The sequence below is a fragment of the Channa argus genome, chromosome 13, assembly GCF_033026475.1.
Source record: "Channa argus isolate prfri chromosome 13, Channa argus male v1.0, whole genome shotgun sequence".
NCBI lineage: Eukaryota > Metazoa > Chordata > Actinopteri > Anabantiformes > Channidae > Channa > Channa argus.
Genome location: NC_090209.1, coordinates 27,588,722 through 27,608,561, shown reverse-complemented (window position 1 = coordinate 27,608,561; position 19,840 = coordinate 27,588,722). Strand labels below are relative to the sequence as shown.

The 19,840-nt window shown below is 39.1% G+C and overlaps 2 protein-coding genes across 5 annotated transcripts in view; both read right to left on the bottom strand.

The window, feature by feature from the left end:
- The window catches only part of cdk16 (cyclin dependent kinase 16), a 28,370-nt gene extending 9,507 nt beyond the window's left edge, over positions 1–18,863 (bottom strand). For 2 of the 4 annotated variants that reach the window (XM_067527557.1, XM_067527558.1), the window contains exons 1-12: positions 18,706–18,863; positions 17,206–17,400; positions 10,638–10,778; positions 7,337–7,455; positions 5,032–5,160; positions 4,887–4,943; positions 2,352–2,466; positions 2,137–2,231; positions 1,982–2,044; positions 1,725–1,848; positions 187–307; positions 21–118 (exon numbers count right to left, since the gene is read on the bottom strand). In XM_067527557.1, the coding sequence (XP_067383658.1) occupies positions 21–118; positions 187–307; positions 1,725–1,848; positions 1,982–2,044; positions 2,137–2,231; positions 2,352–2,466; positions 4,887–4,943; positions 5,032–5,160; positions 7,337–7,455; positions 10,638–10,778; positions 17,206–17,329 (1,186 nt within the window). In that variant the 5' untranslated portion in view covers positions 17,330–17,400; positions 18,706–18,863. The remainder of the gene's footprint in view (positions 1–20; positions 119–186; positions 308–1,724; positions 1,849–1,981; positions 2,045–2,136; positions 2,232–2,351; positions 2,467–4,886; positions 4,944–5,031; positions 5,161–7,336; positions 7,456–10,637; positions 10,779–17,205; positions 17,401–18,705) is intronic. The other 2 variants (XM_067527559.1, XM_067527560.1) reach the window with 2 other exon arrangements.
- Positions 18,864–19,040: 177 nt separating this feature from the next.
- Positions 19,041–19,840, bottom strand: part of abt1 (activator of basal transcription 1) — a 5,142-nt gene continuing 4,342 nt past the window's right edge. Inside the window, exon 5 of the mRNA XM_067528313.1 lies at positions 19,041–19,840. This exon is cut by the window's right edge and continues 233 nt beyond it. The gene's annotated coding sequence lies outside the window, so the exon portion shown is untranslated.

Genomic DNA, 19,840 nt, shown 5'->3' with positions numbered 1-19,840 from the left:
AGCAGCTGATTGGCTCTTACCAAGCAGTTTGAAAATGAAGTGAAGTTCTTCCTCAACTGTAGATCCAGGAAACAGTGGTCGACCTGTCACCATCTCATAGAAGATACAACCTACACCCCTACCGAGAGAGACAGTTGATGAGAAACTGATCACATGTCACAGCATAGCAGTATTATAGGTACTGACCACATGTCAATGTGGGTGGAGTAATCGGTGCTGCCCAGCAGGATGTCGGGTGGTCGATACCACAGTGTCACCACTTCGTTAGAGTAGGTCTTCGTTGGGATTGACTTTGCACGGGCCAGACCTGAAACACACGTCAGTGGCACCACCATTGTTTTTGAGAAATGAGTGACAACATCATTGTTTCTGGCAAGTGAGTGACACCATCACTGTGACAAAAAACGTGTACGGAGTTCAGGAGTATTTTTGGAACTTAGTCCAAAAGGTGAATTAAACAATTAGGTTTTCTGCCTGAGGTGGAAGATCTGCTTATGTTACTTCTACCTGCAGTTGTCTGAGAACTAGTGTCAGCATTCCAGGGAATAATGTCTGGACGCCATCAGTAATCTTGTGAATAGTGAATGTAGTGTCAATGGTCTGGAGACTAGTAAAAGTACTCTTAGGACTAATGTGAGTGGTGTGGGAACTAGTGACAGTGGTCCAGGGACTTGTGTCTGGTTAACAAACTAACAGAGACTGTATCCGGGTGTTTAATTTAGCACCACTGCAGAAAATCAGGTCAAAGTTTAGTCAACTTATAAACTATGGATCACTGCTCAAATAAAACACGAATTAATTAGAAAAAAGGTTAAAGATAATCAAAGAAATAAAGTGTGACATAAGATGACAAATGTTACAGTCCTGCCCCAGTTGCTCTATACTGGTATAATTTTGCTCTCCACTTACTGTTTGGTTTCTGCCACTTCTGGCTTCCCAGTTTTGGGAAGATTCTCTCTTGCCTACAGCACACTCTTTGGCTAATCTTTTTAATTAGTTTCACCTGTTTTCATGCCTTTATCTACCCTCCTCTCCTACAGTTCCTTACAAGATTCTTCCCTGTAGCTAATGATTCAGAGATGCTCCAGCCTGGGGGTTGACAGATCTTCTGATCTTGACCTGCTCTCCTAGCTGACCAGCCTTTTGCTTATCGAAATCCTTGTCTGCTTGCCCCAAGGCAATTCTGGAGTCTTGGATTACAGGATATTGGATTAGTGAATGTTGGACTAATTGGAAATTGGACTAGTGCGACTGTGGCACATGAAGGTAGAGCGCTTGTCCACCAATGTCACAGTTGTTGGTTCAATCCCTAACTCCTCCAGTCACATGTCGAAGTGTCCTTGAGCAAGATAGGGAACTCCAACTTAGTTGCTTCCAGTGAGTGTTGGCCAGCTACATAGCAGCTCCCCCATCGGTGTATGAGTGTGTGTGATTGTGAGTGTGAATGGGTGAATAAGAAGCAGTGTAAAGCGCTTTGAGTGCCAATAGGTAGAAAAGCGCTATACAAGTGCAGACCATTTATCAATCAAGGATTGAATGAGATTTTCAGGATATTATCTTTATTATCATGCAACAAATGAAAGTTGTCAAGTAGTTAAATTTGTGAATGACACAGCAATTATTATATTTTTAAAACTTATTTACACTTACTTATGCTGGGATGGTGATCGGACCACACAAAATCCTTGGCAACATGTGTTAAAGTATACATCTGGCAGACTCACCAAAGTCGGCCAGTTTCAGCTCTCCTCGCTCATTGATCAGCAGGTTTTGTGGTTTCAGATCTCGATGAAGAACTTTACGAAGATGACAATATGACAAACCTCGCAGCAACTGGAAAAGAAAGAGCTAAGAAAAGCAATAACTGGTTGCTGGAGAAAGTTACTGAAAAAACTGGGAAAATAAACTCAGATTAAACAATACGAAAAAAACAATACGAAAAAAATCAAAAATGATCAGTAACAGGAGAAAGTTTTCTTACTTTGACATTAGAAACATGGATTGTGTTTCCACAGTCGTCAAGATACTGTTTCAGATCTTTGTCCTGAAGCACAATAAATAGGTGTTAATACACTCAGATTTTGTGCTGTTTGGCATAGTGGGAGATGGGGGTTGGTTTATGTGTGTGCACCTCACCAGGTACTCGAACACCAGCGTGAGCGATTTCTGTGTGTGAATGATGTCATGAAGCGTGACGATGTTTGCGTGTTTTAGATCCTTCAACAGAGACACTGAGGGACAAAGTACAAATATTAATAAACATACAGGTATAGCCTTATATGAATATTGAACAACCTGTTCAACAATAACTTTAGTATACATACTGCAGTATAGTACTAAAACTGTGGTACCTTCTCTGATAGCAGTACATGGAGCTCCTTCTTCATGTTCCAGTCGAATTTCCTTCAGAGCCACAAGGTTTTCAGTCAGTTTACTGCGACCTTTATATACTGTAGCATAGGTCCCCTGCAGACAGACAGGAGAGAACAAACTAATAAGTGACAGGCAACAGACATTATTAGTCTGATAGTCTCATGTAAAAGACCATCAGACTATTTAGTCAGAGCAGATTAAGAGATTGGTCCCATGATGGAGAAATGAGGTAACTGCATGCTCAGCAGCCTCACTCCCAATAAAGAAATGATAAAAATGGAACTCTTCATGAACTTTTCACTTTATTCATTTTAATAGCATTTCAATTTCCAATAATGGACCATTTAGTATTTAGTAAAATTCCACTCCAGTAGGTGTATATCTGAAATTAATGTGAAAAAAGCTAAGCAAATGATTCCTTCATCCATTACTTCACTGCCATGTGTCAATACAATGTAGAGCAGCATCATTAACAGTGTAGAGCAACCAGGATCACACCTCAGGACTAGCCTTAGAAGTGAATGTTTTCAACACCATCCAACAATGGTCCATTTTCAGAAATTAAAATCATCTGTCTGAGAACATGTGAGGGGGTCATAGCAACAGTATCAGGGATTAGGGATCAGGTCTGACAGTCTTAGGTTGTTTTCAAGCCTATAGTTAATTTGCTCAGATGCAAATCAGTGTAGCAGATAGTAAACTTAGTCCATTTTCCCCTTGACAGGCTTTCTCTCAAACATAAGTAACTCCAAGTGAACCAGAATGAATCATAATAAGTGATGCAGGAAATGTCTTTGTCCACTGATTAGTTAAATGGAAACAGCAGTAAAATCAGGAAGTAGGAAAGTGTGAAGTGGCTTGTCACACATTCTTGAAAAGAATAATGTACCAAAAACTTTTGGTTGTTCATCACTTCTGATTTACCCGAAGTCACATTGGACTGGAAATGTCTCTAAAACATTATTGCCTGCAGTGCAGCAGTGTAGTGCACTTGGAGTGCCTCAAGACTCTAAGACAATGGTCATAATGGTGGTGGACTGGATATTCTATATCACACTGTGTGGAAATCAGAGCATAAAGCAGGACTCAGAAGAGGACAGATTTTTCAGTTTAACAAAACAAGATCTTATTTTAGATGTTACAGCAGTTAAATAATTTGAGAAAGTACTGTAAATCAAACATGAATTGCATTGTTTAACAAATGTCACAAACAAGTCAGACACAATAAACAACAAACATTGACACAACCACTCTGTATCCAGTGTTACCACCTCTGACATTGATCACAACCTCATATCGCCTGTGAATGCTTAAGATGAGGTTTTGGATATTCTGTTAAGGAGGAATTGCAAATCTCTTTGCAATACCACAGGTTCTTGGAGGGACCTGATGTGCTTACAATCTTGACTGTAGCTTCTCCCAAATATGTACAATGTGGTCACCAGGCTGGCCACTCCATGTATGAGATGCCCTCCTCCTCCAAGAATTCAGCTTCATCAACAGCTTTGCTCAATGTGAGCAGGCGATGTCATACATATGCATGAATTATGGCCGTATTGCACCAGCATATGATTGTACAACTGGTTTCAGGATTTCATCCTTATAACTTTGGCCTATCAGGCTGCCATTTTCAATGATTACAAGCTCTATCCTTCCACGTATGGAGCTGCCTCCCCAGACCATGACCAATGATCTGCCAAAAATGTCATGCTGTACAACATTTTGTGGCGAACTTCTCTCCCCAGGGTGATGCCATACTCTCCTATGCCTGTCCAGGAAGTTCACACAGAAACTCTGTGAAGAGCACTGTACCCCACTCATTCAGTGTCCTGTTGCCCAATGTAGACGTGACAGTTTGTGTGCTTTGGAAAAAGGGACCCTAAAGCTGGTCACTGAGTCATGCCTCCTTGCAGCATCCCATTGGCCCTGTTGAGGTCAGAATCCTGCAATCTCACTAAATGTGGAATTTACAATGCTTTCTGACCTCAAGTTAAGATTTCAGAGCATTAAATGAAGACCATCTCCCAATTACCATCACCTGTAAAAGGTCAGATGCTACCTAATAACAAAAAAAATCATGTCCAGAGACCATCAAAAGCATGAAGGATGGAATTAAATTAATGACAACATTGACTAATAACAGACTTATATGTTATGCATGAATTGTGAAAAAAAGCATTGTATTTTGGTTTTAGTAAAACTTTGATGAAAGGTTTTGATCCACTTCAAATGTTGACTACTGTATTTCTTTGAATGGAAAACTCATATGGAACATCTACAATTAGCTTTTTCATGAAGACAATCTGGATTGAGACCACATCCAGTAAAGGACCTTGGTATAGTTGTTTTGGCCAACATTGCATTGTTCAGATCTGCGTAAAATGAACCACACAAAGGGAGAAAATAAACTTTTTTGATTTAACCTGACTAAACAAGGCAGGTTTGGAAACACATTTAGACTCACTGTTCGATGACTTAGTTAATCAGTCAGGTACAATAAAGTGTGTCCTCACCTCTCCCAGTTTATCCAGTTTGATGTATGTTTCCAGTTTCCCAAAACCAATCTCTGACTGCAGACACAGAGAGAAAGAAGGTTAATAAAACCACCAACGAACATTAGAAATGTACTTGAAACACAGTGGAAGCAGGTAGATATACCAGAGACACTCTGCGCAGCCGCCTGCTAATTGGCTGCTCAAACAAAGCTGGACCAATTATGTTAAACTTCTCCAGGTAATTTTCAGGGAGACGGATGTCGGCCGGTAATGAGAGACGTTTATTAATGTCCTGAAACACAAAAAGGAATCCAATTCAGGTCATCCTGTTTTCATTAAAATCAACTTTAACCTATTTGATCTTATTTGCTCTGAGCCTGCAGATATGAAGTGTTTAATTTAGACATCTGAGAGGTGCTTACATGATGCAAAATGTTACAAAACTCTGTAAATGTTAGGACCCAATCACAAAAGAGACCAAATCATATAAAAATAAATTTGTTTTTGATTTGTTTCTACAAGACAAAAGAATAGATAATATAATTTGACATCGGGAGAAATGTAGGTTCTAGCGCCAGAGATGTCAGCAGGAACCAGATTTTCAGAAGGAACCAGATCACTAGCATGAACGGGACTGTCAGAAGGAACCAAAATGGATCTGTAGCTGGTCTGAAGGAAGGATAACATATTAGGAAGGACTGCAGCTGTGCATTAGACAATATTTCTACCCAACAGAGTGATCAGTGAAGCTCATCAGTTGCTCTAGTTTAATTGAGGATTTCTTGGAGGCAGAAACTGTTTGTACTGGGGTAGTCAGGTATTCCAGAATACATTACATGACAATGCCTTTCTCACCAACCAGCGGTCCTGGCAGGGACTGCTAGCCAGAACGAAAGCTCCTGTCAGTGTTGTCCTAGGACTAGTGCTATGCAACTTCATTACATTTTGATATTATTTCAGGTGTTAGGCTCCCATTTAGATTTAGAATCAATAAGTGTCTGTTTATCCAATTAATTCCAGCATTTTCCCTAGATGTGAATTTCATGTCATGGCATATTCAATTCAGTCACCGTCTTTTCGTGACATTATGTGAACTTTATGTGAACATTATGTGATAGTTCACTTTTGGAGGGCTACACGATCTATCAGTCACGCCATACAATACATATGCCAGGCTGGCTGGTCACACAGAAGAACTCTGGAGTATGAGGGGAATGCCAACTTACAAGATTATAGCATGACAGTAGTTTCAGTTTAGTTTGCCAGCTTGTGAATTTGGACATATTGCACACAGCCACTGCAGAACTGCTGATAAGCAGATAATGTTCTAGGTACAATCTTCAATATTGAAGCTTAAAGGGATTTAAAATGTAAACTATTTCAAAGTGAATGCACAATGTCCAAAAACAAGAGAATTGATGATGTCTGGGTAAGGTTTAGGGTTAGTGAGTGGAGATAGCGAATCAGTTTCAGTGTATGAAATGGAAAACAAGTTACCCAGCAGTGTACTCTGTATTAAAAACCACCCTGTGTCAGGATTTAAAGTCTCCACTGGAAGTGATCAGATTAGAAGTGGAAAAAGACTGAACTCTCCTGATAAGTAATCTATAAGAAGTGAATTTATGTGGAACTTCCTCATGTTTCTTCCATTTATTCATGTTATTTTTTTAAGCGAAGGGGGTCAATGCACAGCACTGATCTTACCATCAGGAACAGTTAAGGGCCCAGTATCTTAGAACACGTCAACATGTGCACAGGAGAAGTTGGGGGTTAGTTAGCAAACCTGTGATTAATGGACCAGCTGCTCAGACCTCCCCTTTGTACCAGGAAACTGCTGTATTTCAATTAAAACACATGTTTTGGAGCATTTTACAGAATTTCTACAGCTGGTAAACCACAGCCCAGTGTAGATATGACCTGCCCTGGTAGCCCTAACCTAGCAGCTGAGAAAAGAAATCATCAAAGGCCTCAAGGAATATAAATCGCTTCCAGGAAACATGTTCTTTTGCAACAGTGTAACAACTCAGTTTCCCTTTTTACTTTTACTTTTACTAATATTACAAGATAATATTCAAGCAACATCCAAAATGGCATAGCAATACAAATTCAGTAGGAGAAGGAGGAAAGCACTGAGGGAGAGGGGTTGGAATGATGAAGGGAAGTATGGTATGGAATAAATTCTGCAGCAATGCAGTCTTGTTTACAATTTTTGTAGTTTGTTTGGCTGTGTGTAGGTGAGGGGTGGGATTTAAACTTGGCTCACAGATCAATACTGTGGATGAATTGAGAAAAGACTGAAATTTTCCAGCTCTGCTGATCAACACAGAAATAAGTACAACCTTTAAATAATCCTACAGCTGACTGTAATTCAGCAGAGGTCTAAACATCTGAAACACCTGACGCAAGCTCTATTCTTCATTCAGCTAAATTAACTGCTGTAAAACTAAATTTATAATCTCTGTGTATACCTCAGTGGAGATCTTCTTGTTCCTCAGTCGCACTCGAACTGGGCTCTGAACATCATCTGAAGAGGAAGCAAGATCACTTTCTCCATCCGAACTCATCCTCACATCCTCAGGCACAATCTCTGAAAGTACACAGTTGTTACACATTGTTATTCTAAAGATTTATTAACACAATTGACGAGTCCAATCTAGTCCTAATCATAGATTCATTATTGTTTTACAGCCCCTATCAGTGTGTACATGTACTCACATGTATACTCATATGTTTGTGGGTGTACTTCACTCATCTAACTGTACCAAATTCATCAGAAGGAAAAACACAAAAACCTACTTGAGGTTCCTAAAGTTTCCAAAAGTAGAATGGAAGGCAAAGCCTTTACGGATGTAGCCATTGAAAGAGTCATGTTTTTTGTGTGTGGTATGTCTGCGGTACCCAACTGGTTGCATTCTGTAAGGAATATAACGACAACTGATTTATAAAAAAATATATATTTATGTAATTTTTTCTTATAGTTTAATATTAGAATTAATTTAAAAGCATCTGTCTTTTCTATTGAAGTTATCACAGTTCCCGTCGGCCTCTAAAACTGCAGGTCTGACCCGAACATGCACTAAGGTTGAGTATATCAGTTTTTCAAATTTCAGAGATATATCACACGGTATTGGTCTGTGTTAAGTTTTATGTGGCTCTCTCTGCCAGAGAAGGAATGACCAGTTTCTGGCACTGGCTTGTGTTCATAGTATTTTAAAATGTCATTGATTTTAAAAAGATAAAAGTTTGTGTCAGCTGTTGGCTAAACTACAACAACCACCTCCCACTGCAGTCAATGAGCTCATTATTATCAGACTATTTAGATTTTACGTTCATTGACAGGGGAATGTGCTGAATGACTGTATAACGGTGTGTTGATTGGTTAGATCAGCCGTTAAAAAAACAATCAACTTCTTGTAAAAGGGTAGAGGCAGAAAAGAGACATTATTACCATGGAGGGATCTCTGCTTGTTTATACATCAAAGTTTGACCACATTTAAATAAAACTGAAACTAACACTAAGTGGCCTGTATGTAAAAATTCGCAATTGGTGCAGTTTATGAATCTGCAGCGTCTTTTCTTGCTTATTTTGTCACTGCAGTGTTTCCTCCATCAATCTATCAGCTGGGATTTCATGTATCAATGTCCAGAGCCTTTTCTAAGTTATATAGACATGAACACAGATTTAATAACTTTAAAAATCCTGTTCGGTGAAGTACATAATGAAGTTTCCACTATTCTGTGTGGATCATAAGCTCTGCAGTGGTGTGTCAGGGTTTCTGCTTTGTTTTATGGCACATTTCCCCAATCAAACCTTTCTACAAAGGTGGTGGGTAGGGGGAAGGTGGGAACCCATGGAGAGGGTCTTACACCTGAGAGATGTGAATGAAGATCAAAGATTAGTGGCTTTCGGCTTGTCCCTTCAGGGGTCGTCACAGCAGAACATGTTCCGCACATTGATTTGGTATGTGTTTTTTACCCCGGATGCCCTTCCTGATGGGACATGGGACCAGCACCAGGGTTGGTGGGTGCGTAGGGCCACACCTGATGGGGAGGGATTCGAACCTGCTGTCTTTTGCATCCCAACCTAATGCTCTACCACTGAGCCACCAGGCCCCCCAATTTAAATATGAAAGAAACCCCCAAACCTCTGTTTCTACTATTATTCTACCTTGCGATCAAATTTTCGGCCCTGCTCCTTTGTTGTGTCACAGACTACATAGATACATACAAAGTAACTTTGTGATAAATTAACACATCCTAAATATAAATGTAGATAAATGAGTTATTTTTGCTGTTTACGTGTACTTGATATAGTTTAATGAGTCAAAGTCTGTCTCTGCTCTTTTTCAGGGAAACAAATCGCACGTAATCAGGCTGAATGTTTGCTGTCATTAACATCTAAAAGACACTTTCCACTGGTCAAAGTGTGTCTCTGAAAACGGACACAGGTAAGAAATCTCCTTGGTCCTTTAAGGTGGGGGGAAAAACACAAAAACAAATATAGAATTACCTGTAACTCTGATTCCACCCACTGTACTAAAACCCGGCATCATGCACAAATACATTTTATCACTTGATAAAGTCAGATTAAGTACAACATATATTAAGGTTCCTTGAAACGTTATGTTCAGGAGAAGTTCGCTGTTCTCACACCTCTTGATTAATACTGGATATATCGTTTACTCCATTACCCTGTTTGTGTACAAATACAGTAAAACTGGTACGGTGCATTACATTAGGGTAGGGACTATGATTGTGCTGTAACTCTATGTGTAAGTTGAGTGCCACCTACAGACCATATTTTGTCATCACGTCATCCCGTGGGACAAAAGATGAGCAATCCCTGTAAGAGTGACAAACTCACGTGGCAGAGAATGACACTTTCAATATCTACACCTGTAACTATCAATCTCTTCTCCAATGAAACCACCTCCCAATCCAGATTCAGGAGGCAGATGCTCCCTCTACTTTAGATTATGGTTAAAACCTTCCTTTTTGATAAATTGTATAAAGCTGCTCAAAGACTCTGAACCAACTCTTAGTTATGCTACTATAGACTCAGATTGCTGGGGGACCCCCCTGATGCACTGAGCTCCTCCCCTCTCCTCCTATTTCTCTCTATACATTTTATATGCCACCACTGTATATTTTCTTCCGTAGTTGTCCTTCTCCCCCTCTGTCTTATTTTCTCCGTTCCTTTCTGCAGATGTTCCGGGTTTGGAGCTGTGTGTTCTCCAGTGTGCAGCTACTGGTCCTATTAACCTGCCAAGTCTTTTATTGTGGCTTCTTGTCTTTTCTCTCTCCACTGTCCCCAACTGGTCAAGGCAGATGGCCGCCCACCCTGATTCTAGTTCTGTTGGACATTTCTTCTCTTAAAGAAGTTCTCTCCACCATTGCCTTAGTGCTGTTCGAAGGGATTTAATTTTTTTTCTCTAAAAATGTGCCTTGAGATTATTTTTTGTGAATTTGTAATATATATATATATATATGTTTGAGCTGAATTAAAAACACTGTGACTACGTCTTCTTGGGTCTGACTTCCTCCATTGACCTAAAAACTGGGTCAGTTAGTTGCTACTTCCTCACAAGGCCTGGGAACAGGTTCTTAAAATTCCTGAGAAAATTCCTCTGGTTCTACACTATACCAAACCTTTAGTATCTAGGTACTGCAGGTAGTGCAGTATTTTTAGGATATATCTGCATTACTAGTACTAGATAGTCATGGTTCATAAAGTACAAAATGTGTAATATATGATTTCAGCACTAGTACCAAGTCTGTTGTGGTTCAGGTAGGAGCTCAGGCTGCGTCCGAGGCCTCGAGGTTTCCTGTTTCCATATGACTGAAGCAGAGACTGAACAGAAGAAGAAGAACCTCGAACCTTCAAACCAGTAGAAGAACGAAGGGACACCTCTGTGGGCAGAGGAGTGAGGGTGAGGTTTATAAAAACAACAATAATTCAATGTAGCTGATTGACAACAACAAATCAAAAATCAGAGATGACATTGACCAATCAGATCAGAAGGAGATTAGTCTCCACTGGAAGTGATCAGCTTAAATCTGCATGGAGACTCAACTCTCCTGATAAATAAGCTACAAGAAGTTAGTTTATGAGGAACTTCCTCCGGTTCTTTACATTTTTTACTGTTAATTTCTTTTAAATGACAGGTACAAACAAAAAAGTTGACTCATTTTCTACCAAGCCAGTTCAATGGCTGGTTCAGAACCCGTGCCTAAATTTAGAACCAGTTCTTTCCACAGCAAAAACTGCCTCTTGGTCAGAAAAACTGATGCTGCTTCTCATTCACACATACACTCAAACACCAATGGGGGAGCTGCTATGCAGCTGGTTACACTCACCTGAATCAGTTGGGTTTAAGTGTCTTGTTCAAGGACACTTTGACATGTGACTGGAGGAGCCGTGGATTGAACCAACAACCCTGGGTTTGGTGGACGACTGCTCTACCTTCTGAGCCACAATGACCCTGACTGTGATAGTTTATACTAACCAGTTAGTTAAAAATTGGACCCATGTGGTTTACTAGTCATGGTTTGGAGCACGTGTACCCTTTGGCCTATTTAAAATTGTCTGAACCATGCGTGGGTAAAAATGTTTTAATTTACTCAGGAAAGAAGCTCAAGCAGCAATAAATCTGGTGATGACGCTCTCATCCAGTCTGGTCTGCTGTATGGAAGCACTACAAATTCAGTGTTACAATGACATTACGTCAACTTAAATTTAGTAATTTGGCAGCTTTTATCTATAGCAACTTACAAAAGTCTAAATCAACAATAAAACAAATTGCTAAGAGAAGAAAATTGTCCATTAATTTTTCACAAGTGCTGTTGAGTTGATCATTCTGTAAATGACAAGAATGTTTCACACAATTTAAGGAGAATTCAGCCTTGGACCTTGTCTGGAGTGGCATTTCACACATGTGGGAGATCTTTTGAGTGAGAACTGTCCTCACGTGTGAAAATCTGCTCAATTTCCTTGTGCGATCACTGAGCACGGGAGGTACACTTTGATATCAAATGTAATCTGTGGGAAACTGTTTTATTTACAGCACATCAGACCCATGCATCTAATAGAAAAGGGTTCAATCGCACAACTACAGCAATAGTCAAGTAACATCATCAATACGCCCATTCGGTCGCTTGAAACCTTCCTGACGATTCAGGACAGAGCAGTGTGCTATGCGCACCAGCTCACAAACATAATACGGACACTGCACTAGGGGGCTCGAAGAATAAAGTCTGGTTAATGTTGGCAGTGTCTCATTAGGACATTTGCATTCACACATGCCCCCATCCTAAAAAAGTCAGTATAATGTCAGAATTCCGGTGCATGTCTGAAAGGGCTTCTTCTCAGCACTCCTGAGCACAGTGCAAGGAAAAAAACAGCTTGGGAGACCTAAGGCTGAGGTGAAAAATCAAAAGTTAAGGAGTAATATGAGAAGACCTAGAGAGATAGATAATGAGCTAAAAAAGAAGTGATTCAATAAATAGAGAGAAGTGACCGAGATGTTGCCATGGTGCAGTTCCAAGTGAGAATGAGGTCCAGTCGGTTGTCTGCTTTGTGGGGTGGGGAGCCATATGGTGAGCCGTTTAAAAGAAATCAACACAGTGTGTCTGTTGACACAACAAAGGTGAGAGACACAGGTAGAAAGCATTTCCCTCCCACTTGCCGCATTAAAAGTAGCCTTTCCATGCAGACAGGGCAAAATACATAACCATAATCCATAATCCATATCCATTTGGGGTGTTTAGGGAGAGATATTCAACCAAATGCTGTCGTGGAGGATGCAGGGTTTCAGTGTTTGATTAAAGACCTTAATCCATGTTATAATATCCCCTCTCTTTCACGATCCTGTCCTTTTTGTATTTTTTATTTCTCTCTTTACTTCCTGGCCTTTATTTTTTAGCACCTTAGCCCCCTTTCCCATTAATCTTTTTGGTTTCTTTACTCACCTTGTTTAGTTTTTATTAGTTTTACCTTTTCCCCTTTTATTTAAACCCATTTACCCCCACAGTCCCTCACCTGTTCGTCTGTTTTGTCAAGTCAAGTCAAGTCAAGCTTTATTGTCAGTTCTTCCACATGTACAGTACATACATACAGGGTACTGAAATTGCATTTCTCTCGGATCCATTGTGCTTACAGGTAGTTCTAACAGTGGAGCCTAAGATCTAGATCACATAAATATAAAAATATAAAATACACTATACAATTCAACTATACAATAAGGGCATTGGTGAGTATAATAATAAAAATACAATACTCTGTTCACACACATACAGACACTCCGCTTCGAGACATTACACCTTTTGTTTGGACTCTTAAGTTGGCCTGATGTTAGGTTCTTCCTTTGCCCCACTTTATTTATCTCTGTTCCAATGTGAGTTTTGGAATTTGTTTGTCTTTGTTTATCTGTCTATGTTTAAGCATGAGTTTAGTTTTGTGGTTTTGTTTCTGTCCAGACATTAAGTAGATTTTCTGTTTGTTCAAGTTAGTTGGCTTCTGTGTTAGACATTTTGTTCTGTATTTTGTTTTCACCTGTCAATCAGTCTTTGTTAAGTCTTTGGTTTAGTTGTTACCATCTACCACCAGCCTGTTAAACTGTTCCAGCGCTCAGTTTTGCATTTTCTTTTTCATTGTCTGTCCACCCTTACAACCATTTTGGTTAATTATTACAATTTTTAGTTATTAGTCTTTCTAATCATAACCCTAACCCTCTCAATTAAGTACAGATTCCATTGTTTGTCTAGTCTGTTACCTCTATTCATGTTTGTTCTTCTGACCTCCACTGGGAGGGCTTTTCTGTTTGTGTGAGGACAAATTGACGAACTGACCTGATTCTAAAGGAAATTCGAAATTTTAGGCATGACAAAAAACAAATAGAAGATATTAAAAGTGACATAGCAAAGGCTAACTTAAGATTAGAGAAGGCCGAAACAAGGATTAGAGGCCAGGAGGACAGGCTGCAGCTTTTGGAGGAGGCATTAGCAGAGATGCTTAAAGTACAGAACTATATGCAGAAAAAGCCTTCGACTCAGTCAGATGGATTTTTTTTAAATAAAGTATTACATACATTTGGCTTTGAGGACAAATGTATTGCAATAATTCAAAACTTACAATAAACCTACAGCTCAAATCAAGATGAATCTAATTAATCTAATTCCATCGTTCTAGAAAGGGGAACAAAACCACCTGCCTAATTTCATCACTCCTGTTTGCTTTATTTGTTGAATCACTGGACCAGCTAATACAGCAGAGTGATTTAATAAAATAAAATAAAAGCAATTAGATTGTTAGGATCAGAACACAAAGTGGCACTATTCACAAATTATGTCTACTTACAGGAGCCAGTGAACTCACTTACTAATTTGTAAAACCTACTAAATAAGTTTCTAGGAATAAACTTAACAAAAGACCTATCAAAATTATTTGCTTCAAATTATGGACTGCTTTGCTTAACAAAAAAAAAACAAAAAAAAACAGACATTGAATGTTAAACATCAACGTTCACCCTTGTTTCCTATATGTTTTTAGGAATCTACCAGCTGAAAGTGAAGGAGGATCACTTTAAGGATAGGAATAAGTGGATTTCCCCTTTTATATGGCAGAATTAAATTTAACATGTTGCAGTTAAGTAAAGAAAAAAGGAAAAGTGTCTCTCCCATGTTCGAAAAAACTATTTTTATGCCTCACAGATATCGCCGTTAATACAATGGTGCAATCAGGATTATAAATCCATATGCAAAGAAATAGAATCTGAACTACACACTACTCTCCCTTTAGAGACCATACTAAAAGCTACTGGCCTTGCAGCCCATTTGGAGGAAATATGAAATCACTAACTGCACCCTGAAAATATGGCACAAAATATTTAAATTAAGCAGAATCCCAACATGCTGAAATCTTTTAGATGGCATGCATGCGAGAATTTACCCCTAACAAAGGAGAAAAGAAGTTTGAATCATGGATAAAACCTGGCTTCACAACTTATCGCTCATTCGTCCACAAAAGCACATTCCAGAGTTTTCAACCACTGAAAAACAGGAACAACTTAGAAAAGAACGATATCTTTGGGTACCTACAAGTGAAACACTAAAGAAAACTGCAATATGACTGATCTTACAGCAGTAGAATCAGATTTCTTTAACTTTTTTTAAGTCAACTTTTAACTCAGCACCAAATAAAATAATTTCAACTGAAAGAAAAGAAAAATTGGACAAAGATGCAGGAATGATAATTAGACAGGAAATCTGGAATGAGAGGTCTTCTACCGATTCAGTGGACTGAAGGGAACATCGTTGGAAAAATATAAGATACTATAAAACTCCTTATCAGGATAAATATAAAGCCACACCTTCAATTTGTTGAGACTGTGTGGGACAAAAGAGGCCAATCACTTAAGACCTTCTGGCCTGATGTCTATAAACCATTGAAGACAATATTTGAAACAGTAGTACCCTTTAACTTTGAAACCCTGTATCTAGGTCATGTTTTATTTATTTATCGAAACAGAAGAGTGATACAAAGCTTTTGCAGGTCCTATTGGTGGCAATTAAAAAGTGCATTACAAGCCAATGGATGAACCCCACACCTCCAACTGTGGATGATTGGCACGATACAATTCTAGAAATATTCAAAATGAAAAAAAAAATTACTTATTGCTTAAATGTCCAAAAGAACATATTTGACCAATTTTGGCAGCAATATATTAATTTTATAGCCCCAATACGACCAGGCTTCACGTGATTCTGGGTAAAGGAGACATCAGAGGACAAGGTACAGGAGACTAATGGTTGCCAAATTCAAGGACTGAAATAACGAATTCTCATTACAAAATTGATATGTGTAGATATGTGTAAAATGGATCTGTAATCTACGCATGTGTAAATGTGCATCTTTTTTTTTTTTTTTACATTTTATTTCAATTAAAAAGAATAGTAAGAAATGTGTTGTGAGATATCTGAATGATATTTATTGGCCAAGTATGCTAACACATATTAGGGTTAAGATTTGGTTTGTCATCTCTTGGTCTCAAGGACATGTTCAAACAGTTACAATATGAAAATGACAAATAACATACAAGGAAAGAAAAAAATTTGGATAACGCAAGAATGGTGTAAGGAAGGCACGCCCAGGTGCAGTGTGTGTGGCAGTTCCAACAAAATTATTTGTGTACTTGTGCAGTGTATGTGCTTTTCTGTGGGCATGTAGTGGTTAAGTGTTAGTGTGTCCATTGTATACAGTAGCGGGGATAGAAGCAATGTATCAATTTTTGTGGGACTGACAGGGATAAAAGTCAAGATAGCTTAAAATATCTCAGCATGGAGTGATTGTTGTGCTGAATTACTGTATGTGTGTGTTAATTTATCTGACTACTCACTTGAGTAACAGATAAGCTGTTTTTATAAACCAGGCATACAGTTGTGGGTTTTTCACAATCTCGATAAGTTTCTCTTTATCCACTACGATTGCAACTGCTATAAAAGTAAAGAAAAAGGCATCATCTCAAAACAGAAAATAGTGGTAGGAGAAGTAGTAGTAGAAAAAGTGCAGTGGCTGCGATGTTTTAAATCAGAGAGTAAATACTGCTTTAAGACGCGCTGACGGTGATTAGTCGTATGTATTGCCCTTTACAGTGTCTTATTGGGTAATGCTGTACTTTATGTGGATGGGTTTAATGTAATTAATGTAACTTCTATACAATTATGCCAAAAATGTGAAAGCGTAGTGGTGGAGTGATTAGTGCTGCCACCTCACAGCTAGAATGTCCCCAGATTCAATCCATGGCTGAAGCCTTTCTGTGTAGAAAATGCATGTTCTCCCCATGTGTAGGTTTCCTCCAACAGTCCAAACACATGTATTAATTGGTGACTCTAAATTTCCTGAGATAGACTGGAGACCTGTCAAGGCTGGACCCCAACTTCCCTCCCAATGAGAGCTGGGATAAGCGCCAGCCCCCACAACCCCAAACAGAATAAGCAGTTAAGGTAATAAATGGATGGGAGAAAAACATTTTGTTTTAATTAGGATTAGACAAGAAGTGCTTGACAATAAGAACGTGTTTAAGTTCAAGACACTGCAGAAGTCTCATGTCGAAACAGGTTTTATCCTTTCTGCCAAATGAATGAAATGAAAGTTGAAATTAGGGAAAACTTCCCTCCTGCTTTACCGAAAATGAACTCAATCCAAAACGGTTATCCCAGAACCATGATATTACCCAACCAATTTTGCACCATCTGTCCACTCAGTTTAGGTTCAGGTGATTTATTAATGGTTCAGTGATTCGATTGGTCGTTTAGACTGTGATGTACCTGCTGATCTCACCTGAGTCACTGTGTGATGTCACTTCGTGGTTGATGGTGTCACTCAGCGTCCTGTCCCCTCCCCTGCTCCCCCCCCTCCCCAGGGTGAGGGACAGCTGCCGTTTGATCTTCCTCATGCGCTCCATGAGGGGCGGCCGGGGGGCTAGGGGGGGGCGTGGTGCTGGGGGGGGCAGGGCAGCCAGCCTGAAGACCCCACCTGGACAGGTAAAGACAGCAAGTCAAAGTTTGAGGGGGAACATGGGTCCATCACATTTTATATTTATGTCGATTTATCCAAAGCATTAAATGCCACCCCAAAATATACACATCTTAAAATTTTTAAAACGGGGTCTTACAGTGGTAAGACCCTTTACAGTGGTAAAACTTATTTTCATTATCTGTCTTACTGTCAGTAGATACTGATATCTCTTTTCTTGAGTCAACTGCAGGTGAACTAATGCTGAACAGGAGACATAATATTTTGTCTCTTGTTTTGTTTTTGTAAGGCTTAACTTTTTTGAATGTATCTCAATCATTATGAAGGAATATACCCACTGATCGGAGACCTGTTTCCATCTTTACACTAATGATCACAAAAGCCGTAACATCAGTAAAGACTGAACCTGGGTAACAAAGTAAAGACTACATTGCAAGTTTCTAATACCTGGGTGCATATGATGGAGGAAAGGAAACATGGAGTCAGTTTCAGCAACAGGAGACAGAGAAAGTCTACGTTATGAGAGACTAACTGCAGCAGTATTCAGGAAAAAGCTTCTAAGATCAGGCCCCTGCACCTGTGACTCAGGTAAGGAAGAACCAGCAACATTTGAACAAAAATGACTTGAAGACAAGTTTATAATTTATTATATCTATGTTAAACTAGATTTTTCTTCCTCAGACTGGTTTCCTGTGTGGTTAGATCATGTGCTTTAATCCACAAGTCTCCGTTTATCTGTAATTAATAAAAACGTTTTCCAGTTCTCTGGATCTGTTTAAACAGTCATTGATTTTAGTAGAAATGTCTCTTTTCATTTCTTTTTTCCGACTGCATCTCGACAGAAAAACAAACGGAAGATAGAATTTTAATACAAAATGGCCAAATTCAAATTTACTGAACTCCTGCTTTACGTTTCACATTTAAACGGCGAGTCATCACTTACAGGTGCTTTCTGTCAATTTGGTATTGTCTGTTCTGTGTCACTGTGGAGCTGTCTATGTTTTGTGTTTTTCTATGATACTGCTTATGTTCTGTGCTAATGGCTGTGTTCTGTGGTACGCTCTATGTTTTGACTGTTTGTGCTACTGTCTATGTGCTTTATCTGTTGTATTGTTTACGCTCTAGTTTTTAGTTACTGCATGTTTCAGTAGTAGTAGTGGTGTATGAGGACTGATTCCGACTATTTGCTGCAGTCGGTAATAAATAGATGCGGAGGCGGAGCAGGGTAATGTCAGAAGTGGCGAGTGTTAGTCTTTAATGCACGATTTCCCGCTTACACATGACGGTCGACAGTGGGTTACTCACCGGGAGGTTTTGTCTCGGTCTGTCCGGTTTTATTTTAAGATAGGTTCAGTCTGACAGAGTGTCGGATCTTTGTGGCTCCCAGTAATCAGCAGCCATGTTGCCGCTCCGCTCCTGCGGTGCGTCCTGACGAAGACACCCAGCGCACAGTCATGGACGTCACACCACGCAGCACTTGCAGTAATTCTTTTTTTTTAATATATATATATATATATATATATATATATATATATATATATATATATATATATATATATATATATATATATAAAAGACAATAATCAAATCTGATCTACTAAAAACTTATTTTCATTTTAAAAATATAATGAGTGATGACGTCTGTTGTGTATTACTTTTAGTTCATTTAGGTCAATCGTCATTAATAGTAACATAATAACCCTACTGTTAAGTACATGTACAGGAGAGTACAGACAGGTCGAGTTAAATCACAACTGTGTTTTTCTTTCCTTAAATGTCTGATAAGAAAAGATTTATAGACTAAGCCTCTGGAGGGGTCTCATGCTGAGTTTAGGAAACACCAGACTACACTACCTAAAATAGTTATTACTAGTTATATGTATATGAAACTTGTTTAACTAGATCCAAATGCACAGTAATAAAATATATTTTACTGCTGGTAAAGGAACTGGAAGTCAAAGGACAGTAAATCATTAATCTTGATTACAGGTGAGTAAAATTACAATTACAAAAAGTCAATTACTAAAAGTCGCTTTTATTCAAAGCGACTTAAAACTGCAGTCGACACTAGGGACAACTTGGGGGTTCTGTGTCTTGCCCAGGGACACTTCGACATGTAGCCGGGAGGACCGGGAGTCGAACCACTGACACTGTGGTTCACGGACGACTGCTCTACTAAATGAGCTACAGCCACCTGAACTGAAAACATTCTGAGCATGTTGAGTTTTCAGTCTTCTGCAGAAAACATAAGCTGATTAAGACAGAGGACATAACAAAATTGTTAGGAACAAAATTCTGAAAAGATCAACAGGTTTGAAAAGTTTGTCCTCGGTTCATTCAAACAGTAGCAAATCGACCAATCAGAGCAGTGCTCTGAACCCAAATCAGGCTAGCCTGTGACTGGCTGCTGAATTCAGGCTTATCCATGCCATGTAATTTT